This window comes from Budorcas taxicolor, chromosome 10, assembly GCF_023091745.1.
Source record: "Budorcas taxicolor isolate Tak-1 chromosome 10, Takin1.1, whole genome shotgun sequence".
NCBI classification, from domain to species: domain Eukaryota; kingdom Metazoa; phylum Chordata; class Mammalia; order Artiodactyla; family Bovidae; genus Budorcas; species Budorcas taxicolor.
The window spans coordinates 90,340,506-90,359,348 of NC_068919.1; the positions used below are offsets into that span (position 1 = coordinate 90,340,506).

The window sequence follows — 18,843 nt, forward strand, 5'->3', positions numbered from 1 at the left end:
TATCTAGATAAAGAAACGTTCGACCAGTTAAGACAGGAAATTAAAAACAGGTTTGGAGGAAAGTATGAATCCAGCGGTAGCCCTGTTCCTGAGCACGCTGCAATAGCACAAAGACACCCAAGGAGCACCCCCATCTGGAGGGCTGGAGGGCAGGAGTGAGAAGAGCTCCCTTTGGGGATCACCCTTTCTAGGTGATAGCTAAAGCCTAAGATTAAATAACAACCCCAGGGGAGAAGCACCAAGTGAGAAAATCCATAAATAGGATTCTAGAACACAGCAACATTTAAAATGCAAACTGGAAACAAACGGAAAAGATTCAGATGGAAAGACTGAAAACACTAAGACAGTCGAAGCAGGAAACAGTAGGAACAATCAGGTCAGTGGAAGAGCTTTAAGGGAGAGGAAACAAATGGGAAACAACTAAGGCAAGTAATTAAAAATTCCTTTGAATTTGACAGAGGAGACCACTAGTAAACTAAGCAGTCAATTTTAGAAGCAGAACTGGAAGTCATTTTGCAGTGGGTAGAGGAATAAAAAGCAGGCGGAAGATGACAAGTGCAATTTCTCACATAGAATTTTTTTAAATAATGCAAGTATTCTATAAAGATGAAAACTCTAGAATTATTAAAAGAAGGTGAAGAAGTCCATTGCCACAACAATAAGAGAACTTTAGGATTTTCATTAAGCCTCGTAAGTAGCTTAAAAAAGGGAGATTCTTTGAATCCTCAAAGACACCAAAAATAACTAGATTTTATAAGACAACAAAACATATACCAAATGTACCACAGAATCTTTTTCCAAACAAAATGAGAATTCCTATGTACAACTTCATGAGAATGTGGAAATAATCTTAATACTATATTTTACTTTTAAAAATAAATTGTAAAGTTGTTCAGTGGCTAAGTTGTGTCTGACTCTTTGCGACCCCATGGACTGTAGCACACAAGGCTTTCCAGTCCTTCACTGTCTCCTGAACTTTGCTCAAACTCATGTTCATTGAGTCGGTGATGCCATCCAACCATCTCATCCTCTGTGATCCCCTTTTCCTCCTGCCTTCAATCTTTCACAGCATCAGGGTCTTTTTCAATGAGTGAGCTCTTCACATCAGGTGGCCAAAGTATTGGAACACAGCATCAGTCCTTCCAGTGAATATTCAGGGTTGAGTTCCTTTAGGATTGACTGGTTTGATGTGCTTGCTGTCCAAGGGACTCTCAAGCACCACAGTTTGAAAGCATCAATTCTTCAGCACTCAGACTACTTTATGGTCCAACTCTCACATCTGTACATGACTACTGGAAAAACCATACCTTTGCCTATACAGACCTTTGTCAACAAAGTGATGTCTCTGGTTTTTAATACACTGTTTGTCATAGCTTTTCTTCCAAGCTTCTAATCTCAAAATATGTTTAAATTACAATACCACATGAAACTCAACTGAACTTAATGGCATGCAAATATGTTAGGACAGGTATGTCAAAATCTGCCATTTTCTGGTAGATTCAGAAGATTTTCTGGTAATGTGGGAATTCTAACTTAGGCAACACATTGAGTTAAGTGTAGGGAATCTGGGGAATTTATAACATCAAACACTTTCTATGGTAATTTAGGCATTTGAGTAAAATGCCCCAATATTTAAATGATTTAGAGTGGAACAATCTTTAGTAGTCTGTTAGAAAATATTATAAAATTTCAATATCACCATCTCTGTTAAACACAAAACTTTAAAAAAGAAATATATCCAGAGTAATTAAATTCTACAACCAAAATCAACACATCCACTGAAAAAACATTCTAAAGATTTTCAAACACAATGCCTTTCTAATCAACATTAAAAAAGCCAGTCATATGGTTCATGACCACTTCTACAATCTGATTAATTTTTTTCCCCAATCTCCAGGTAACAAAACAAAGATAGAAGATTAATTTATACTGAAAAATCAGATTAAGAGAAAGTGAAAAGCAGAGGAATTTCCAATTTAAGTACAAATACACACACACATAAATACATTCACATGTATGTGTGTGTGCATGTGTGCATATATGTATGTGCATGTGTTTAAAAAAAAATTCCACAACTGGCTTGTTGGCTCTTTCTAAAAGGAAGACTCATGAGATAAGCAAGTCTGACAACTGAAATGGGTTTAAAAATCAAGCAGAGAAGACATTAAAACTGGATGCTAAAATCAACAACAAGCAAGTGAACTTTGAAATTAAACACACAATGCTATTTACATTAGCATCCCCCCAAATTAAATGCATGCATGCCAGTCACTCAGTGAGGTCCACCTCTTTGCAACCTCATGAACTGCAGCCCACCAGGCTCCTCTGCCAATGGAATTTTCCAGGTAAGAATACTGTAGTGGGTTGCCATTTCCTACTCCAGGGGATCTACCCGAGCCAGGAATCAAACCCATGTCTCCAGAGTCTCCTGCATAAACAGGCAGATTCTTTACCACTGAGCCACCTGAGAAGCCCCAAAATCAAATACTTAAGTATAAATCTAACAAAATCTATATGATGAAAACTACCAAATTCTGATGAAAGAAATCAAGGATGAACAAAATAAATAGAGAGATAATCCATGTTCATGGACAGGAAGACTCAATACTCTCTAAATGTCAGTATTTCTCAACTTCAGCAAGAGCTTCAATGAAGGCAATCAAAATCCCAGCAAGTTATTTTGTGTATATTGACAACCTGATTCTAAAGTTACAAAGAGTGGCAAAGAATCCCAAATAGCAAGAGCAACACTGAAAAAGAAGGAAAGAGCTGGAGGACTGACACTATCCAACAAAACAGATTGGTACTGGCCAAAAACAAAAAAAAAGACACGTACACACCTGGGACAGAACCGAGAGCCCAGAAGTAGACCCACATAAAATAGTCTACTGATTTTCAACAAAGAACAAAAGCAATACAATGGGGAAAAGATAGTCTTTTTAAACAAAGGACACTAGAACTGCAAAAAACAAACTGAATCTAGACACAGAACTTAAATCTTCCACAAAAAATAATTCAAACTGGATCACAGATTTAAATTTAAAATGACAAACAACTAATCTCAAAAAGAGACATGATTGAAGCGACTATAGCAGCATACAAGTGACTCCTATAGATGAATTCCAGAAAAATAAATGACCCAATCAAAAAATGGGCCAAGGAACTAAATAGACATTTCTCCAAACAAGAAATACAGATGGCTAACAAACACATGAAAACATGTTCAACATCACTCATTATCAGAGAAATGCAAATCAAAACCACAATGAGGTACCATTTCACCCCAGTCAGAATAGCTGCGATCCAAAAGTCTATAAGCAATAAATGCTGGAGAGGGTGTGCAGAAAAGTGAACCTTATGACCCAGCAATCCCACTGCAGGAGATACACACTGAGGAAACCGGAATAGAAACAGACACGTGTACCCCAATGTTCATCACAGCACTGTTTATAATAGCCAGGACATGGAAGCAACCTAGGTGTCCATCAGCAAATGAATGGGTCAGAAAGCTGTGGTACATATACACAATGGACTAGTACTCAGCCATTAAAAAGAATACATTTGAATCAGTTCTAATGAGGTGGATGAACTGAAGCCGATTATACAGAGTGAAGTAAGCCAGAAAGAAAAACACCAATACAGTATACTAACACATATATATGGAATTTAGAAGATGGTAACGAGAACCCTGTATGCAAGACAGCAAAAGAGACACAGATGTATAGAACAGTCTTTTGGACTCTGTGGGAGAGGGAGAGGGTTAGACAATTTGGGAGAATGGCATTGAAACATGTATAATATCATATAAGAAATGAATCGCCAGTCTAGGTTTGATACAGGATACAGGATGCTTGGGGCTGGTGCACTGGGATATGATATAGGGAGGGAGGTGGGAGGGGGGTTCAGGATTGGGAACACGTGTACACCCGTGGTGAATTCATGTTGATGTATGGCAAAACCAATACAGTAATCTAAAGTAAAATGAGGTTAAAAAAAATGAATTTTAAAAAAATGCAAAATTATAAAACTCTTAGAAGGTAAGAGCATGATTTGCAGTTTGGCAATGACTTTTAGATGTAACACTGAACTCACAATCCATGAAAGAAAGAATGAATAAGCTGGACTTTATCAAAATTAAATTTCAGCTCCGCGAAAGATAATCTTAAGAGAATGAAAAGCCAAACCATAAACTGTGAGATATAATTTGCAAAGACATACTGATAAAGCCTTGACGTACTCCTTCAGTCTGTTGTTCCATGTCCAGTTCTAACTGTTGCTTCCTGACCTGCATACAGATTTCTCAAGAGGCAGGTCAGGTGGTCTGGTATTCCCATCTCTTTCAGAATTTTCCACTGTTTATTGTGATCCACATAGTCAAAGGCTTTGGCATAGTCAATCAAGCAGAAATTGATGTTTTTCTGGAACTCTCTTGCTTCTTCCATGATCCAGCGGCTCTTGGCAATTTGATCTCTGGTTCCTCTACCTTTTCTAAAACAAGCTTGAACATCAGGAAGTTCACGGTTCACGTATTGCTGAAGCCTAGCTTGGAGAATTTTGAGCATTACTTTACTAGCATGTGAGATGAGTGCAATCGTGTGGTACTTTGAGCATTGTTTGGCATTGCGTTTCTTTGGGATTGGAATGAAAACTGACCTTTTCCAGTCCTGTGGCCACTGCTGAGTTTTCCAAATTTGCTGGCATATTGAGAGCAGCACTTTCACAGCATCATCTTTCAGGATTTGAAAGAGCACAACTGGAATTCCATCACCTCCACTAGCTTTCTTCATAGTGATGCTTTCTAAGGCCCACTTGACTTGACATTCCGGGATGTCTGGCTCTAGATGAGTGATCATACCATCGTGATTCTCTGGGTCATGAAGATCTTTTTTGTACAGTTCTTCTGTGTATTCTTGCCACCTTCTGCTAGGTCCATGCCATTTCTGTCCTTTATTGAGCCCATCTATGCATGAAATGTTCCCTTGGTATCTCAAATTTTCTTCAAGAGATTTCTAGTCTTTCCCATTCTGGTGTTTTCCTCTATTTCTTTGCAGTGATCGCTGAAGAAGGCTTTCTTATCTCTTCTTGCTATTCTTTGGAACTCTGCATTCAGTGCTTATATCTTTCCTTTTCTCCTTTGCTTTTCACCTCTCTTCCTTTCACAGCTATTTGTAAGGCCTCCCCAGACAGCCATTTTACTGCAGATGGTGACTGAAGCCACGAAATTAAAAGACGCTTACTTCTTGGAAGAAAAGCTATGACCAACCTAGATAGCATATTCAAAAGCAGAGACATTACTTTGCCGACTAAGGTCCGTCTAGTCAAGGCTATGGTTTTTCCAGTAGTCATGTATGGATGTGAGAGTTGGACTGTGAAGAAGGCTGAACACCGAAGAATTGATGCTTTTGAACTGTGGTGTTGGAGAAGACTCTTGAGAGTCCCTTGGACTGCAAGGAGATCCAACCAATCCATTTTGAAGGAGATCAGCCCTGGGATTTCTTTGGAAGAAATGATGCTAAAGCTGAAAGTCCAGTACTTTGGCCACCTCATGCAAAGAGTTGACTCATTGGAAAAGACTCTGATGCTGGGAGGGATTAGGGGCACGAGGAGAAGGGGACGACAGAGGATGAGATGGCTGCATGGCATCACTGACGCGATGGACGTTAGTCTGAGTGAACTTTGAGAGTTGGTGATGGACAGGAAGGCCTGGCGTGCTGCAATTCATGGGATGGCAAAGAGTCGGACACAAATGAGTGACTGAACTGACTGAATGATAAAGCGTTGGCTGTATGGGCAGAGGAGGGCCTAGAGGAGCCATCCCACATTCAAGGTCAGGAAGGGCGGCAGTGAGGAGATACCCTTCGTCCAAGGTAAGGAGCAGTGGCTGCGCTTTGCTGGAGCAGCCGTGAAGAGATGCCCCACGCCAAGGTAAGAGAAACCCAAGTAAGATGGTAGGTGTTGCATGAGGGCATCAGAGGGCAGACACACTGAAACCATACTCACAGAAAACTAGTCAATCTAATCACACTAGGACCACAGCCTTCTCTAACTCAATGAAACCAAGCCATGCCTGTGGTGCAACACAAGACGGGCGGGTCATGGTGGAGAGGTCTGACAGAGGGTGGTCCACTGGAGAAGGGAATGGCAAGCCACTTCAGTATTCTTGCCTTGAGAACCCCATGAATAGTATTGAAAGGAAAAATGATAGGACACTGAAAGAGGAACTCCCCAGGTCACTAGGTGCCCAACACGCTACTGGAAATCAGTGGACAAATAACCCCAGAAAGAATGAAGGGATGGAGCCAAAGCAAAAACAATACCCAGCTGTGGATGTGACTGGTGATAGAAGCAAGGTCCAATGCTGTAAAGAGCAATATTGCATAGGAACCTGGAATGTCAGGTCCATGAATCAAGGCAAATTGGAAGTGGTCAAACAAGAGATGGCAAGAGTGAACGTCGACATTCTAGGAATCAGCAAACTAAAATGGACTGGAATGGGTGAATTTAATACAGATGACCATTATATCTACTTGTGCGGGCAGGAATCACTCAGAAGAAATGGAGTAGCCATCATGGTCAACAAAAGAGTCTGAAATGCAGTACTTGGATGCAATCTCAAAAATGACAGAATGATCTCTGTTCGTTTCCAAGGCAAACCATTCAATATCACAGTAATCCAAGTCTATGCCCCAACCAGTAATGCTAAAGAAGCTGAAGTTGAATGGTTCTATAAAGACCTACAAGACCTTTTAGAACTAACACCCAAAAAAGATGTCCTTTTCATTATAGGGGACCGGAATGCAAAAGTAGGAAGTCAAAAAACACCTGGAATAACAGGCAAATTTGGCCTTGGAATGCAAAATGAAGCAGGGCAAAGACTAATAGAGTTTTGCCAAGAAAACGCACTGGTCATAGCAAACACCCTCTTCCAACAACACAAGGGAAGACTCTACACATGGACATCACCAGATGGTCAACACCAAAATCAGATTGATTATATTCTTTGCAGCCAAAGATGGAGAAGCTGTATACAGTCAACAAAACAAGACCAGGAGCTGACTGTGGCTCAGATCATGAACTCCTCATTACCAAATTCAGACTTAAAGAAAGTAGAGAAAACTGCTAGACCATTCAGGTATGACTGAAATCAAATCCCTTATGATTATACAGTGGAAGTGAGAAAGAGCCTAGATCTGATAGACAGAGTGCCTGATGAACTATGGAATGAGGTTCGTGACACTGTACAGGAGACAGGGATCAAGACCATCCCCATGGAAAAGAAATGCAAAAAAGCAAAATGACTGTTTGGGGAGGCCTTACAAATAGCTGTGAAAAGAAGAGGCGAAAAGCAAAGGAGAAAAGCAAAGATATAAGCATGTGAATGCAGAGTTCCAAAGAATAGCAAGAAGAGATAAGAAAGCCTTCTTCAGCGATCAATGCAAAGAAATAGAGGAAAACAACAGAATGGGAAAGACTAGAGATCTCTTCAACAAAAGTAGTGATACCAAGGGAACAATTCATGCAAAGATGGGCTCGATAAAGGTCAGAAATGGAATGGACCTAACAGAAGCAGAAGATATTAAGAAGAGGTGGCAAGAATACACGGAAGAACTGTACAAAAAAGATCTTCACGACCCAGAGAATCACGATAGTGTGATCACTTATCTAGAGCCAGACATCCTGGAATGTCAAGTCAAGTGGGCCTTACAAAGCATCACTACAAAGCTAGTGGAGGTGATGGAATTCCAGTTGAGCTTTCAAATCCTGAAAGATGATGCTGTGAAAAAGTGCTGCACTTAATATGCCAGCAAATTTGGAAAACTCAGCAGTGGCCACAGGACTGGAAAAGGTCAGTTTTCATTCCAATCCCAAAGAAACGCAATGCCAAACAATGCTCAAAGTACCGCACGATTGCACTCATCTCACATGCTAGTAAAGTAATGCTCAAAATTCTCCAAGCTAGGCTTCAGCAATACGTGAACCATGAGCTTCCTGATGTTCAAGCTTGTTTTAGAAAAGGTAGAGGAACCAGAGATCAAATTGCCAAGAGCCGCTGGATCATGGAAGAAGCAAGAGAGTTCCAGAAAAACATCAATTTCTGCTTGATTGACTATGCCAAAGCCTTTGACTATGTGGATCACAATAAACAGTGGAAAATTCTGAAAGAGATGGGAATACCAGACCACCTGACCTGCCTCTTGAGAAATCTGTATGCAGGTCAGGAAGCAACAGTTAGAACTGGACATGGAACAACAGACTGGTTTCAAATAGGAAAAGGAGTATGTCAAAGGCTGTATATTGTCACCCTGCTCATATAACTTATATACAGAGTACATCATGAGAAATGCTGGACTGGAAGAAACATAAGCTGGAATCAAGATTGCCAGGAGAAATATCAATAACCTCAGATATGCACATGACACCACCCTTATCGCAGAAAGTGAAGAGGAACTAAAAAGCCCCTTGATGAAAGTGAAAGTGGAGAGTGAAAAAGTTGGCTTAAAGCTCAACATTCAGAAAACGAAGATCATGGCATCCGGTCCCATCACTTCATGGGAAATAGATGGGGAAACAGTGTCAGACATTAGTTTTGGGGGCTCCAAAATCACGGCAGATGGTGACTGCAGCCATGAAATTAAAAGACACTTACTCCTTGGAAGACAAGTTATGACCAACCTAGAGAGCATGTTCAAAAGCAGAGACATTACTTTGCTGACTAAGGTCCGTCTAGTCAAGGCTATGGTTTTTCCTGTGGTCATGTATGGATGTGAGAGTTGGACTGCGAAGAAGGCTGAGCGCCGAAGAATTGATGCTTTTGAACTGTGGTGTTGGAGAAGACTCTTGAGAGTCCCTTGGACTGCAAGGAGATCCAACCAGTCCATTCTGAAGGAGATCACCCTGGGATTTCTTTGGAAGAAATGATGCTAAAGCTGAAACTCCAGTACTCTGGCCACCTCATTCGAAGAGTTGACTCATTGAAAAAGACTCTGATGCTGGGAGGGATTGGGGGCACGAGGAGAAGGGGACGACAGAGGATGAGATGGCTGGATGGCATCACTGACTCGATGGACATGAGTCTGAGTGAACTCCAGGAGTTGGTGATGGACAGGGAGGCCTGGCGTGCTGCGATTCATGGGGTCGCAAAGAGTTGGACACGACTGAGCGACTGAACTGAACTGGACTGTTAAAGGACTGCTATCCAAAATATACAAATGATTCAACAATAAAAGAAAACAAGCTAAGAAATGGGCCAAAGACTTTAATGAATATCTCAGCAGAAAAGATACATATATATATATGTATATATAGTAAATAAGCATATGAATAAATGCTCCACACCATGTTATCAGGAAAATGCAAATTAAAACAAAATGCCACTACAAACCTATCTGGATGGCTAAAATACAGAACTCTGACAAATTCTCAATGTTCAGAAGGAAGCAAAACAGGAAATCTTGTCACTGCTGGTAGAAGGCAAAATGATACAGCTACTTTGAAAGAGAGTTTGAAGATTCTTACAAACCTAACCACTCTTGTCATATGACTGAGCAATCACACTCTCTGATATTTATCCGAAAGAGATGAAACCTTGCTAATTCACTTCAATTCAGTCGTGTCCAACTCTGTGCGACTCCAGAGACGGCAGCCCACCAGGCTCCCCCGTCCCTGGGATTGTCCAGGCAAGGACACTGGAGTGGGTTGCCATTTCCCTCTCCAATGCATGAAAGTGAAAAGTGAAAGTGAAGTCACTCAGTCGTGTCCGACTCTTAGCCACCCCATGGACTGCAGCCCATCAGGCTCCTCCATCCATGGGATTTTCCAGGCAAGAGTACTGGAGTGCGTTGCCATTGCCTTCTCCAGATGAAACCTTAAGTCTACACAAAAATCTGCACACAGATGTTTAGTTTACAGCAGTTTTATTCATGATTTCCAAAACATGGAAGAAACCAAGACAGGCTTCTGTACATGAGTGGATAAATAAATTGTAGTACATCCAAACAATGAAATATTATGCAGTGCTTTAAAAAAAAAAAAGTTTTTTTTTTCCTTTTGAAGAACTTCCAAGCCGTGAAAAGACATGGAGGAAACTTAAAGGGATATTACTAAGTAAAAGGCCAATCAGAAAAGGCTACATACTGCATGATTCCAACTACTGATATATTAGATTCTGGAAAAGGCAAAACGAAGGAAATGATAAAAAGATTAGTGTTTGTCAGAGGTTAGGGGGAGAGAGGGATGAATAGTGAAACACAGAATTTTAAGGGCAGTGAAACTACGCTATGATATGATCATGATGGATACATGTCATTGCTTGTTCATCTAATCCTACAGAAGACACAATACCAACAGTGGACCCTAAGCTAAACTCTGGGCTTTGGACAACAATCATGTGTCAATATCCAACTCATTAGTTATAACAAATGCACCACTGGGGTCAGGGATGTTGACAGTTGGGGAAGCTGTGATATAAAGAAGCAGGCATATATGGGAAATCTCTGTACCATATGCTCAATACTGCTATAAAATTCTGTCTGTTTTTAAAAACTGCATGCTAAACTATGATTAATTTGGAAAACCTTGTAGTAAATCAAGAAATATGGTGAAAAGAACATAAGAAAAGCTATTTTGAAAATGAAAATTATTTAAGAAAATCAAAAACAACAGAAATTAATACAATATTGTAAAGCAACTATACTCTAATAAAAGTTTTTTAAAAAGGCCCCAGACATTTACAAATCAGAATTATACCTCTCCTAAACCTCCAGTCATCTCCCTGTTCATCCTGAAGACTTGACTGTTGCCTGGAAATCTGAGATACTTGATGATGTAAACCCTTTGGATCTCCTTCTGCTTTCATAAGCTGCGTACGGAGTTCTTCTACCTAAATACATATAATCAAAGGTGAAACTTTCATTAGTTTTAAAAGCAGGAAAGCAATAATTGAACTTATAAATTATTACAAAGTATTTCCCTAGGGGAAGAAATCACTTCCAGCAGATTACTGTAAGCACAAGCTGAAGCCAAGTTAACCTCATTACGACAAGCACAGTGGAGCAGTCTCTCGCTTCACTTCTTTACTCCTATTCCTTTCACGGTGAAGGCATTTTCCCCTTCTTTGTGTCTATGACAAATAATTTGATCACATTTTACAAAATCCCTATTTTCACCTCAATCCACTCTACTACTATTAACCCAAATCACCTCCTGTTAAGTACTGTATGTTTTTACACTTTTCACTTATTTTCTTTCATGTGAATGTAGTCTATTGGTTGGTAAAGTCAAGTGAAATGATCACAATTTAAAACATTTTGATATCAAAGTACTGCTCAAAATAAATAAGCACTAAAGGCTGTTTGAAAAAAGTATAAACTCCTTGAGGTCAGGTACCCTTTTATTCATCTTCATGTATCTGGAGTCTAGCAGACAAGTCCCTAATGACCATTAAACAAGTCAGCGGTGCCAGAACATCTCAGCTAAAGTCACAATGGCAACCTAAACACAGAAATCTCTTATTTCAAAAGATTAGAAGTTATAAGACAGAATTCTAGAACCAGAAGAATCAGAAGGAATTGAATGTAGATATAACCTTCCAAAAAGTAAAGTCTAAACTCTGCCAACATTAATTCCATCATACCACTGGCTGCAGAACAAAGCCATTACATGTTTTTAAGGATTTTGTAAAACAGGTGCTATGTTGCATTTTCAGGATTAATCGTCAAATAAAGTACTCCTGAATATCTATAATGTCTGACATCTTTGCCTACCTAGCATATTATGTAGTGAGTTATGGAACCCAAACCTCAAAAGAGAGGCAAGTACAACTGCAATTTACATTAAACACAAGCAGAAAGACAGTTAGAAATCCAATGCCCTTTCCCAATGTATGTAAGATAGCTATTTCAAGCTGCTGAACTTTAAATATCAGAAGCACCAAACAACTATTATGGACTAATGGGCTACAAAATGTTATGTTTTAAAATTAAGCCTTATCTCTGGTTGAAAGGAAGCAGGTAGCATCTCAAAAACGAGAATATTAGACAATGACACAGTCAAGGGAACTTGAGCTGCAAAGGCCTGTCTTATGTGTTTCACTTCCTCTTTCACTCTCCAACGCCTCCTCTAACAAAATAAAGCTCCTGGGAAAACTGCATCTTACCCATCCAGTCTCACTTTTACACTTTTACATTCTATGCTAAGAATTGGAGCAGCAATCAGCAAGATAACACTGTCACAGGAGGAACTTGGACAGGCGCTTTGTGCTGGGTTTCTCTGAATCTTCCTGAAAGGATTTCATCTTTTGCTTACGTGTGCTAATACACATTTGTTAGGAAAAATATTTCCTAGACCTGAATTTTTTTACCCTTTCACGAAGACATTTAATAGGGAAAGAGACTCAATCCTGATTTAATGTAAAAGCAGATTATCATAGTTGGCATACTTACTTGATGCAAAAGAGTTTCTCTGCTGCCTTCTGACTGATTCAGTAACCTTCGAGATAGCTCCAATTCCTGTTGAAGCTAGAGTTTCATCAAAGGATAAGGAAAAATGTCCAATGGGGCAGAAGAAAACTAAATTATTGAAGGCACAGTTTAAGAGGAGAAAAGTGAAAAGACTTTCAGACTTTTACAGCTAACATCTTAAGATAAACACATATCAATGCTCCCATTAAAATAATGGTAATTAAATAACTAAAACTGAACCAGACCAGAGTGCAGGAGGTCAGCGCTCTAGTCAGTTTCATCTCAATTATGACCCTTTTAAATCTTTTTTCCTTAAAGGCCTCCTTTCTGTTATCTCTAAAATAGGGGTTTTATATAAGACAATCTCTGAGCGCCCTTCAGTTTTAAATCATTTTAATGCAAAATTCTAAAGTGATTTTTTCTTTAAATTACTACATGTACTATCATATGAACTAAATTGGAATAAAAATTTTAGGGACCCAATGACTCAAGGTATATTTCATCCAGTTGGTAACTACTTTATATTCTTATTAGTCTTATACTCCTAATATTTCCAATATTCATAACATTCCAAAAATTTTGAAGTATCTCAATTCAGAATAAGACATTTTAAATTTCCCTAATAATACTGCCATTAAGTAATACCCACAGAAAATGTGCCAGTTAGGTGACTAAATACGCTACAAAGTCACTGTGCCTAGCTTATTTCAAGTTGAAAAATATAAAAGGATGAGAAGGGGAGAAAAATATGCCACCCCAAAGTACACCTCTTTGGCTCAAGTATTATTGTGAGCTGACGGTAAGCAAAGCCAAGCAGACTCAGGAAAAGCTTTTCATCTTCCCCTTAACTGCATAAAAAAATTTAGAAAGCGGGTCTGTACCAGGAAGAGAGCTATTACTAAAGATACTCTCTGTATCTGAAAGATATACCTGCGCGGCAGGGCAAACATCTGTTAACCATAACCCATCCTTCTCACTTCCTGTGAACTGCCTTCCTTCCCTCTGAAGTCCCAGGCCCCTATTCCTTTCCTTAGCTCAGGATGGAAGATAAGCTTCAATTGCCTCGCTGCCTTTGTACCTCTTATGTTTGTGGGGCTCCCATACAAACAAAATCAAATGCTTTTTCTCCTATTAATCTACTTGATATCAATTTAATTATTAAACCAGCCAAAGAACCTAAAAGGTCTGTAAAGGGAAAATCACTTTTCCTCCCCTTTCAGATGGAAAAAAATGTTTGCTAAAAATCCAGAGCTTACATATGCTGGACATGCTTGCAATTTGTAAGGGTAAGGTCATTTTGTGAAATCACAAGTTTGTATTAAGATGTTATTAAGTGCTTCGATTTTAATAGTTACACTAAATTATCACTTCATTTGAACAAACTACTATCTATACATTAGTCCTTCAGAAATTATGCGTGTGGTCGGTGTGGCTACTAAGGAGAAGCACAGGGGAGCACTGTGGTGACAGAACACTTCTGTGCTTTGACTGTGGCGGCAGTAAGATAAGCATGCACACACACAGACTCACTCGACACACAATAAAACTGGTTAAATCTGCATAAGCTGGATGCATTGCAAGTGTCAATTCACTGGTTTTGATACTGGATGGCAATAAAACAAAATGTTACCATTGAGAATAACTGGATAAAGGGCACAGGGCACATTTTATTTTGCAACCTCTACGGACCTATTATTATTTCAAAACAATTTTCTAATCCAATTATATATGCTTTTTAAATACCATACATGCAGCTCAGAAAATAAACATCATGTATTTTTTTAAGTACAGCTGGCCTTTGAACAACACAGGTTCAAATCGCAGAAGTCCATTTACACACGGATTTTTTTTTTAATTGTAAACACCACAGTATTACAGGATCCCCAGTGGGTTGAAGTCACAGGTGTGGAAGTGCAGCTAGAGAGAAACTGCAAATACAGAGGGCCAACTACATGTTATACTCGGATTTTAGACTTCACAGAGGGTCACGGTTCCTAAGCCCGCACTGGTCAAAGGTCAACTCTAAGCCAGCTGTAAAGTACCTGTGGAGGCAGAGAATCCACACAAAATATTACCTGACCAGTTCTCTTGTTTCCATGGCTAAATAAAAAGGGAAGAAATCACCCTGAAGTCAAAGTAGTTTGAAAATCTACCAGGGCCTACCCTGGTCATATTTCCTGGGTAATGGCAGCAGTCTCTGCTCCCAAAGGGCAAGCGTGATGGCCCGACACATCTTGCTTACCACCATGAAGGCAGCAGAGACGCATCATGGAACTCTACGGAATTTGGTGAAATAAAGGAGGCAAAGGCAAACGGAAAAGACAATGTGGGATAAAGAACATTACAGCGGGGGCAAATTTTCACTTTATCATTTATTACTCTGGGCTCAGCCTGAAACCTACTTATTTGCAAATTGAACAGAGTTGTCTGGCCTCTGAATCACCTTCCAGTTCTAAAGAGCTAGGCTCTGCAGGTTCACAGACATGAATATATAGCAAAGGTTCTTAGTATTTAATAAGAACAGAGGATTTTTCAGAATGAGGCTGCTTATTTTTATCTTCTGTAATGGCTTCCCTCATGGCTCAGAGGTTAAAGCATCTGCCTGGAATGCAGGAGACCCAGGTTCGATCCCTGGGTTGGGAAGATCCCCTGGAGAAGGAAATGGCACCCCACTCCAGTACTCTTGCCTGGAGAATCCCATGGAGGGAGGAGCCTGGTAGGCCACAGTCCATGGGGTCTCAAAGAGTCAGACACAACTGAGCAACTTCACTTTCACTTTCACTTTTCAATGAAAATGAACAGATGCAAAATATTCAGCCTTTAAACAACAGGTCTTTCCTAACCCTGCAGCAAAGTCAAGCTCTTTAAATGTTCTCCAACAAGGAATGGTCAAGTTTAACCCTCATCTGAAAAAGCAAAGTGGCCAGAAGACAAGGTAGCAAACTACCTGGGCATGTTTCCAAGAGCAAGTAGCAGAGAGTGGCAGAGCCCTGAAGCCAAGTGATTTCACATCAGATCATACAGGCCTCACTGCACTAATAAGCAAATGACCTCAGGACACTTCTCAAGGCATTCAATGAATGTCAGTGGCCCCAAACATTAGTAGTACTCTTTGAAAGATAATTTTCAGAATCTTACTTTACTCTTCTCACTTTCTGTTTGTCTTAGCTTATTTTTCATTTCTCCTTCATCCTCCTCTGCTTTAGCTTCTTGTTTCTTCAGTGCCTAGAAAGACAGAATGGGAAAATAAACACTATTAATATTCTAAAAGGATTTATTAAGAATAAGCTGAGGCAGATGATTATGAATTGCCCAAAACATACACATGAATCACAACCTGCTCATTCACTCAAGTCCTAAGATCACTTCGCTGGGGATCAAATATAAACAACTTTCCAATCTACCTAATCAAGTTCCACTTAATTTCATTTTTTCCCACCTTTGGGAATTTTATAACACATTCAGAGAACTTGGACAGCTAACAGTTTTCTTGGAAACAAATTTTACAGCCTGCAGAAATAACAGTATTTCCCTGGTGGCTCAGACGGTAAAGCGTCTGTCTACAATGCGGGAGACCCGGGTTCGATCCCTGGGTCGGGAAGATCCCCTGGGGAAGGAAATGGCAATCCACTCCAGTACCATTGCCTGGAAAATCCCATGGACAGAGGAGCCTGGTAGGCTACAGTCCAGGGGGTCACAGAGAGTCGGACACGACTAAGCGACTTCACAAGTAATATTATCTGTTCAACTATTCTGATATGATACCCAAAACCAGTTGACTACCTTTTCAAATTCTGGGGAAAAAAAAAAAATCAATGTAGAAAGATGCTGGTTGCATCATTATTGCATATATGACATTTTATCACAACATATAACTGGCTCTTCAAACCTTACTTCACATACAGCAAAAAAAGTATTATTTTTTTCTCTCTCTTCAATAAATATTTTTTCCTTTTAACTTTTTTCCTTTTGATTTTTCTTCCCATTTTTCTCTCTTTAATAAAATGAAGAAAAGGAACTTTAAGAAAATCCAAACATCAAAACTTAACCACAAAAGTGTTTGTTTTGGTTTGTATCTATGTTAAAACAAAATTAAACTTGAGAAAAAAGTTTATACTAACAGCAATCTTTCATCTAAAAAACAATTCATTTGCTTAAAAAATTTTTTGACACGTTGAGCATTTAGACTTAAAAAGGTACATGTGTGGAGACCATAAAAATTAAGAAAAGCCAAATTTCCAGATCTCTTTTCCAACAAGTTCTATGATGCTCAAAAGAAAAATTATTTTTAGGCAAACAGCAAAACATGTTAAAACTGTTGTTTTGACACAAATAGAATCAATCACATTTCAATTTCATTTACGCACATATCCAACCAATATCTCCAAAGCACATACACATGTGTGTACAGAATAACCATGGACCCCCACCCATGAGATCACTGCTGCCTCTGCACAGCTCCCACTCTCACTAACAGAAACAATTAAAGCAAAAGGCAGAGCTGCTGGTTAGTTCCTAAGTTCTGTCTGACTCTTTTGCAACCCCATTGACTGCAGCCTGCCAGGCTCCTCTGACCATGAGATTTTCTAAGCAGGAATACTGGAATGGATTGCCATGTCCTTCTCCAGGGGATCTTCCCAACCCAGGGACTGAACCCAAGTCTCCGGCACTGGCAGGTGGAATTTTTACCACTGAGCCACCAGGGAAACCCAAAAACGCAGAGTAATTTTGGCTTGAGTATAAATAATATAATAATACTTTGAGAGTGCTGTGTCCAGGCATTCTTCTTCTTCTTACATAAAGTAAATATTAATATATTCTACATACTAAATATTTATATTAAATTTTTATGAAAATTCCATGAGTTATCATTAAGGCCATTTTATTAAGAGGGAAGCTGGAGTTACAAAGAATTGAATACTTTGCTCAAGGTCATTCATCTAGTTCATGACAGAGACAGGAAGTAGATTCGGGCTATCTGCCTGTTAACCCTGAATGGTATTGCCTCTCCATGTTGAAATAACAGTATTAAGCACAGAGTGAATATGAAGACTAAATAATTTGATACTTGTAAAGCATAAAAAGGGGACTTCCCAGGTGGCTCAGAGGTAGAGAATCCACCTGCCAATGCAGGAGTTGCAGGAGACATGAGTTCGATCCTTGGGTCAGGAAGATTCCCCTGGAGAAGGAAATAGCAGCCCACTCCAGTTGTTCTTGCCTGGGAAATCTTATGGACAGAGGAGCCTGGTGGGTTGCAGTCCATGGGGTCACAAGAGAGTAGGACATGACATTGTGATTAAACATCAACAATCATGATTACAAGACTGCTAACAATTGATAAAGTATTACAAACCTTAACGTTTTTCAGGTAGCTACCAAGTGATTTTGATGTTTGATACTTGGTCTTCATTGTAAGGTAAGTAGAATTTGTAATAATACTTACTTATCTATTTGTTTTTGGCTGGTGGGATGTGTTTAGAAATTTTTCCTGAAAAAAATTATCCTAGAAATTTGAGAATTACTGCATCTCTATTCTTTCCTTGCTTCTTCAGTCTAACTCCACCTAACGTGTGTGTGTGTGTGAGAGGGAGAAAGACAGAAAGAGGGAGAGGGAAGGAGGGAGAAATATGAAGAAAAAAGATATAAATTGTTGCTATATTTTTCATGAATTCATTTAATAATATTTGAACTATCTTATTCCCCAACATCATCATTCCAACCTAGCCACCCCTCACCTTTTTTTTCTTTAATGAGTGAAACTTAGTTGGTTATCTTTTCAATATTTTTTCTTTGAAATAAAAACCAGCCTGGGCTTTTCCACAGGGAGGAGACTATGAGGAGGCTTCTTCAGGCAGATTATAAAGTTTGATTAAATTATAAACAGTCAGGCTCCCCCGGCTCCCCTTCTGGATTCAAACGCCTAAGCAGAAGCCATTCCAAATGGGTATGCACTGAAGGCCCACTCAAGCCAGGTGGCATCACTTAAGGCCATAAAAAACTTCCAGAAAGATGAGCTTGTCCCAAATATGAGAGTCATTCACTTCCAAAGCCAAACTCAAAATCCACCTTGGAAGACTCTGCAACCTTCAGCCAGTAATGGCTAGTGTCCTTCCAGTAAGATTTTGTACATCTTCATGTTTCAAATTGTTTCCACCTCTGCTTACTGAAAACAGAAGGAGGCACCTCTAAGACCTGGCTTAACTTCATGCTGCCACTCTAAGGAATTTAACTTACTCAAGAACTCAAACTCCAAAAATTCTCCAGGGAAGAAATTTTTCCGTTTTACTAACTAGAATTAATACATTTCTGTCCTTTTCTCATGAGCTCCAAAACTTAGAATTTAAAAATCCTATCACTTTTTACATCAAAGACAAACAAATAAGAA

At 39.4% G+C, this 18,843-nt stretch overlaps 1 protein-coding gene and 1 non-coding gene across 2 annotated transcripts in view; one reads left to right on the plus strand and one right to left on the minus strand.

The window, feature by feature from the left end:
• CEP128 (centrosomal protein 128) overlaps positions 1 to 18,843 on the minus strand; it is a 469,424-nt gene that overhangs the window by 346,969 nt on the left and 103,612 nt on the right. The window contains exons 8-10 of the mRNA XM_052647177.1: positions 15,597 to 15,683; positions 12,441 to 12,515; positions 10,747 to 10,879 (exon numbers count right to left, since the gene is read on the minus strand). Coding sequence (XP_052503137.1) covers positions 10,747 to 10,879; positions 12,441 to 12,515; positions 15,597 to 15,683 — 295 coding nt within the window. The remainder of the gene's footprint in view (positions 1 to 10,746; positions 10,880 to 12,440; positions 12,516 to 15,596; positions 15,684 to 18,843) is intronic.
• Positions 15,030 to 15,101, plus strand: TRNAS-GGA (transfer RNA serine (anticodon GGA)). The gene has a single exon. It is a non-coding gene; the product is annotated as a tRNA-Ser (tRNA).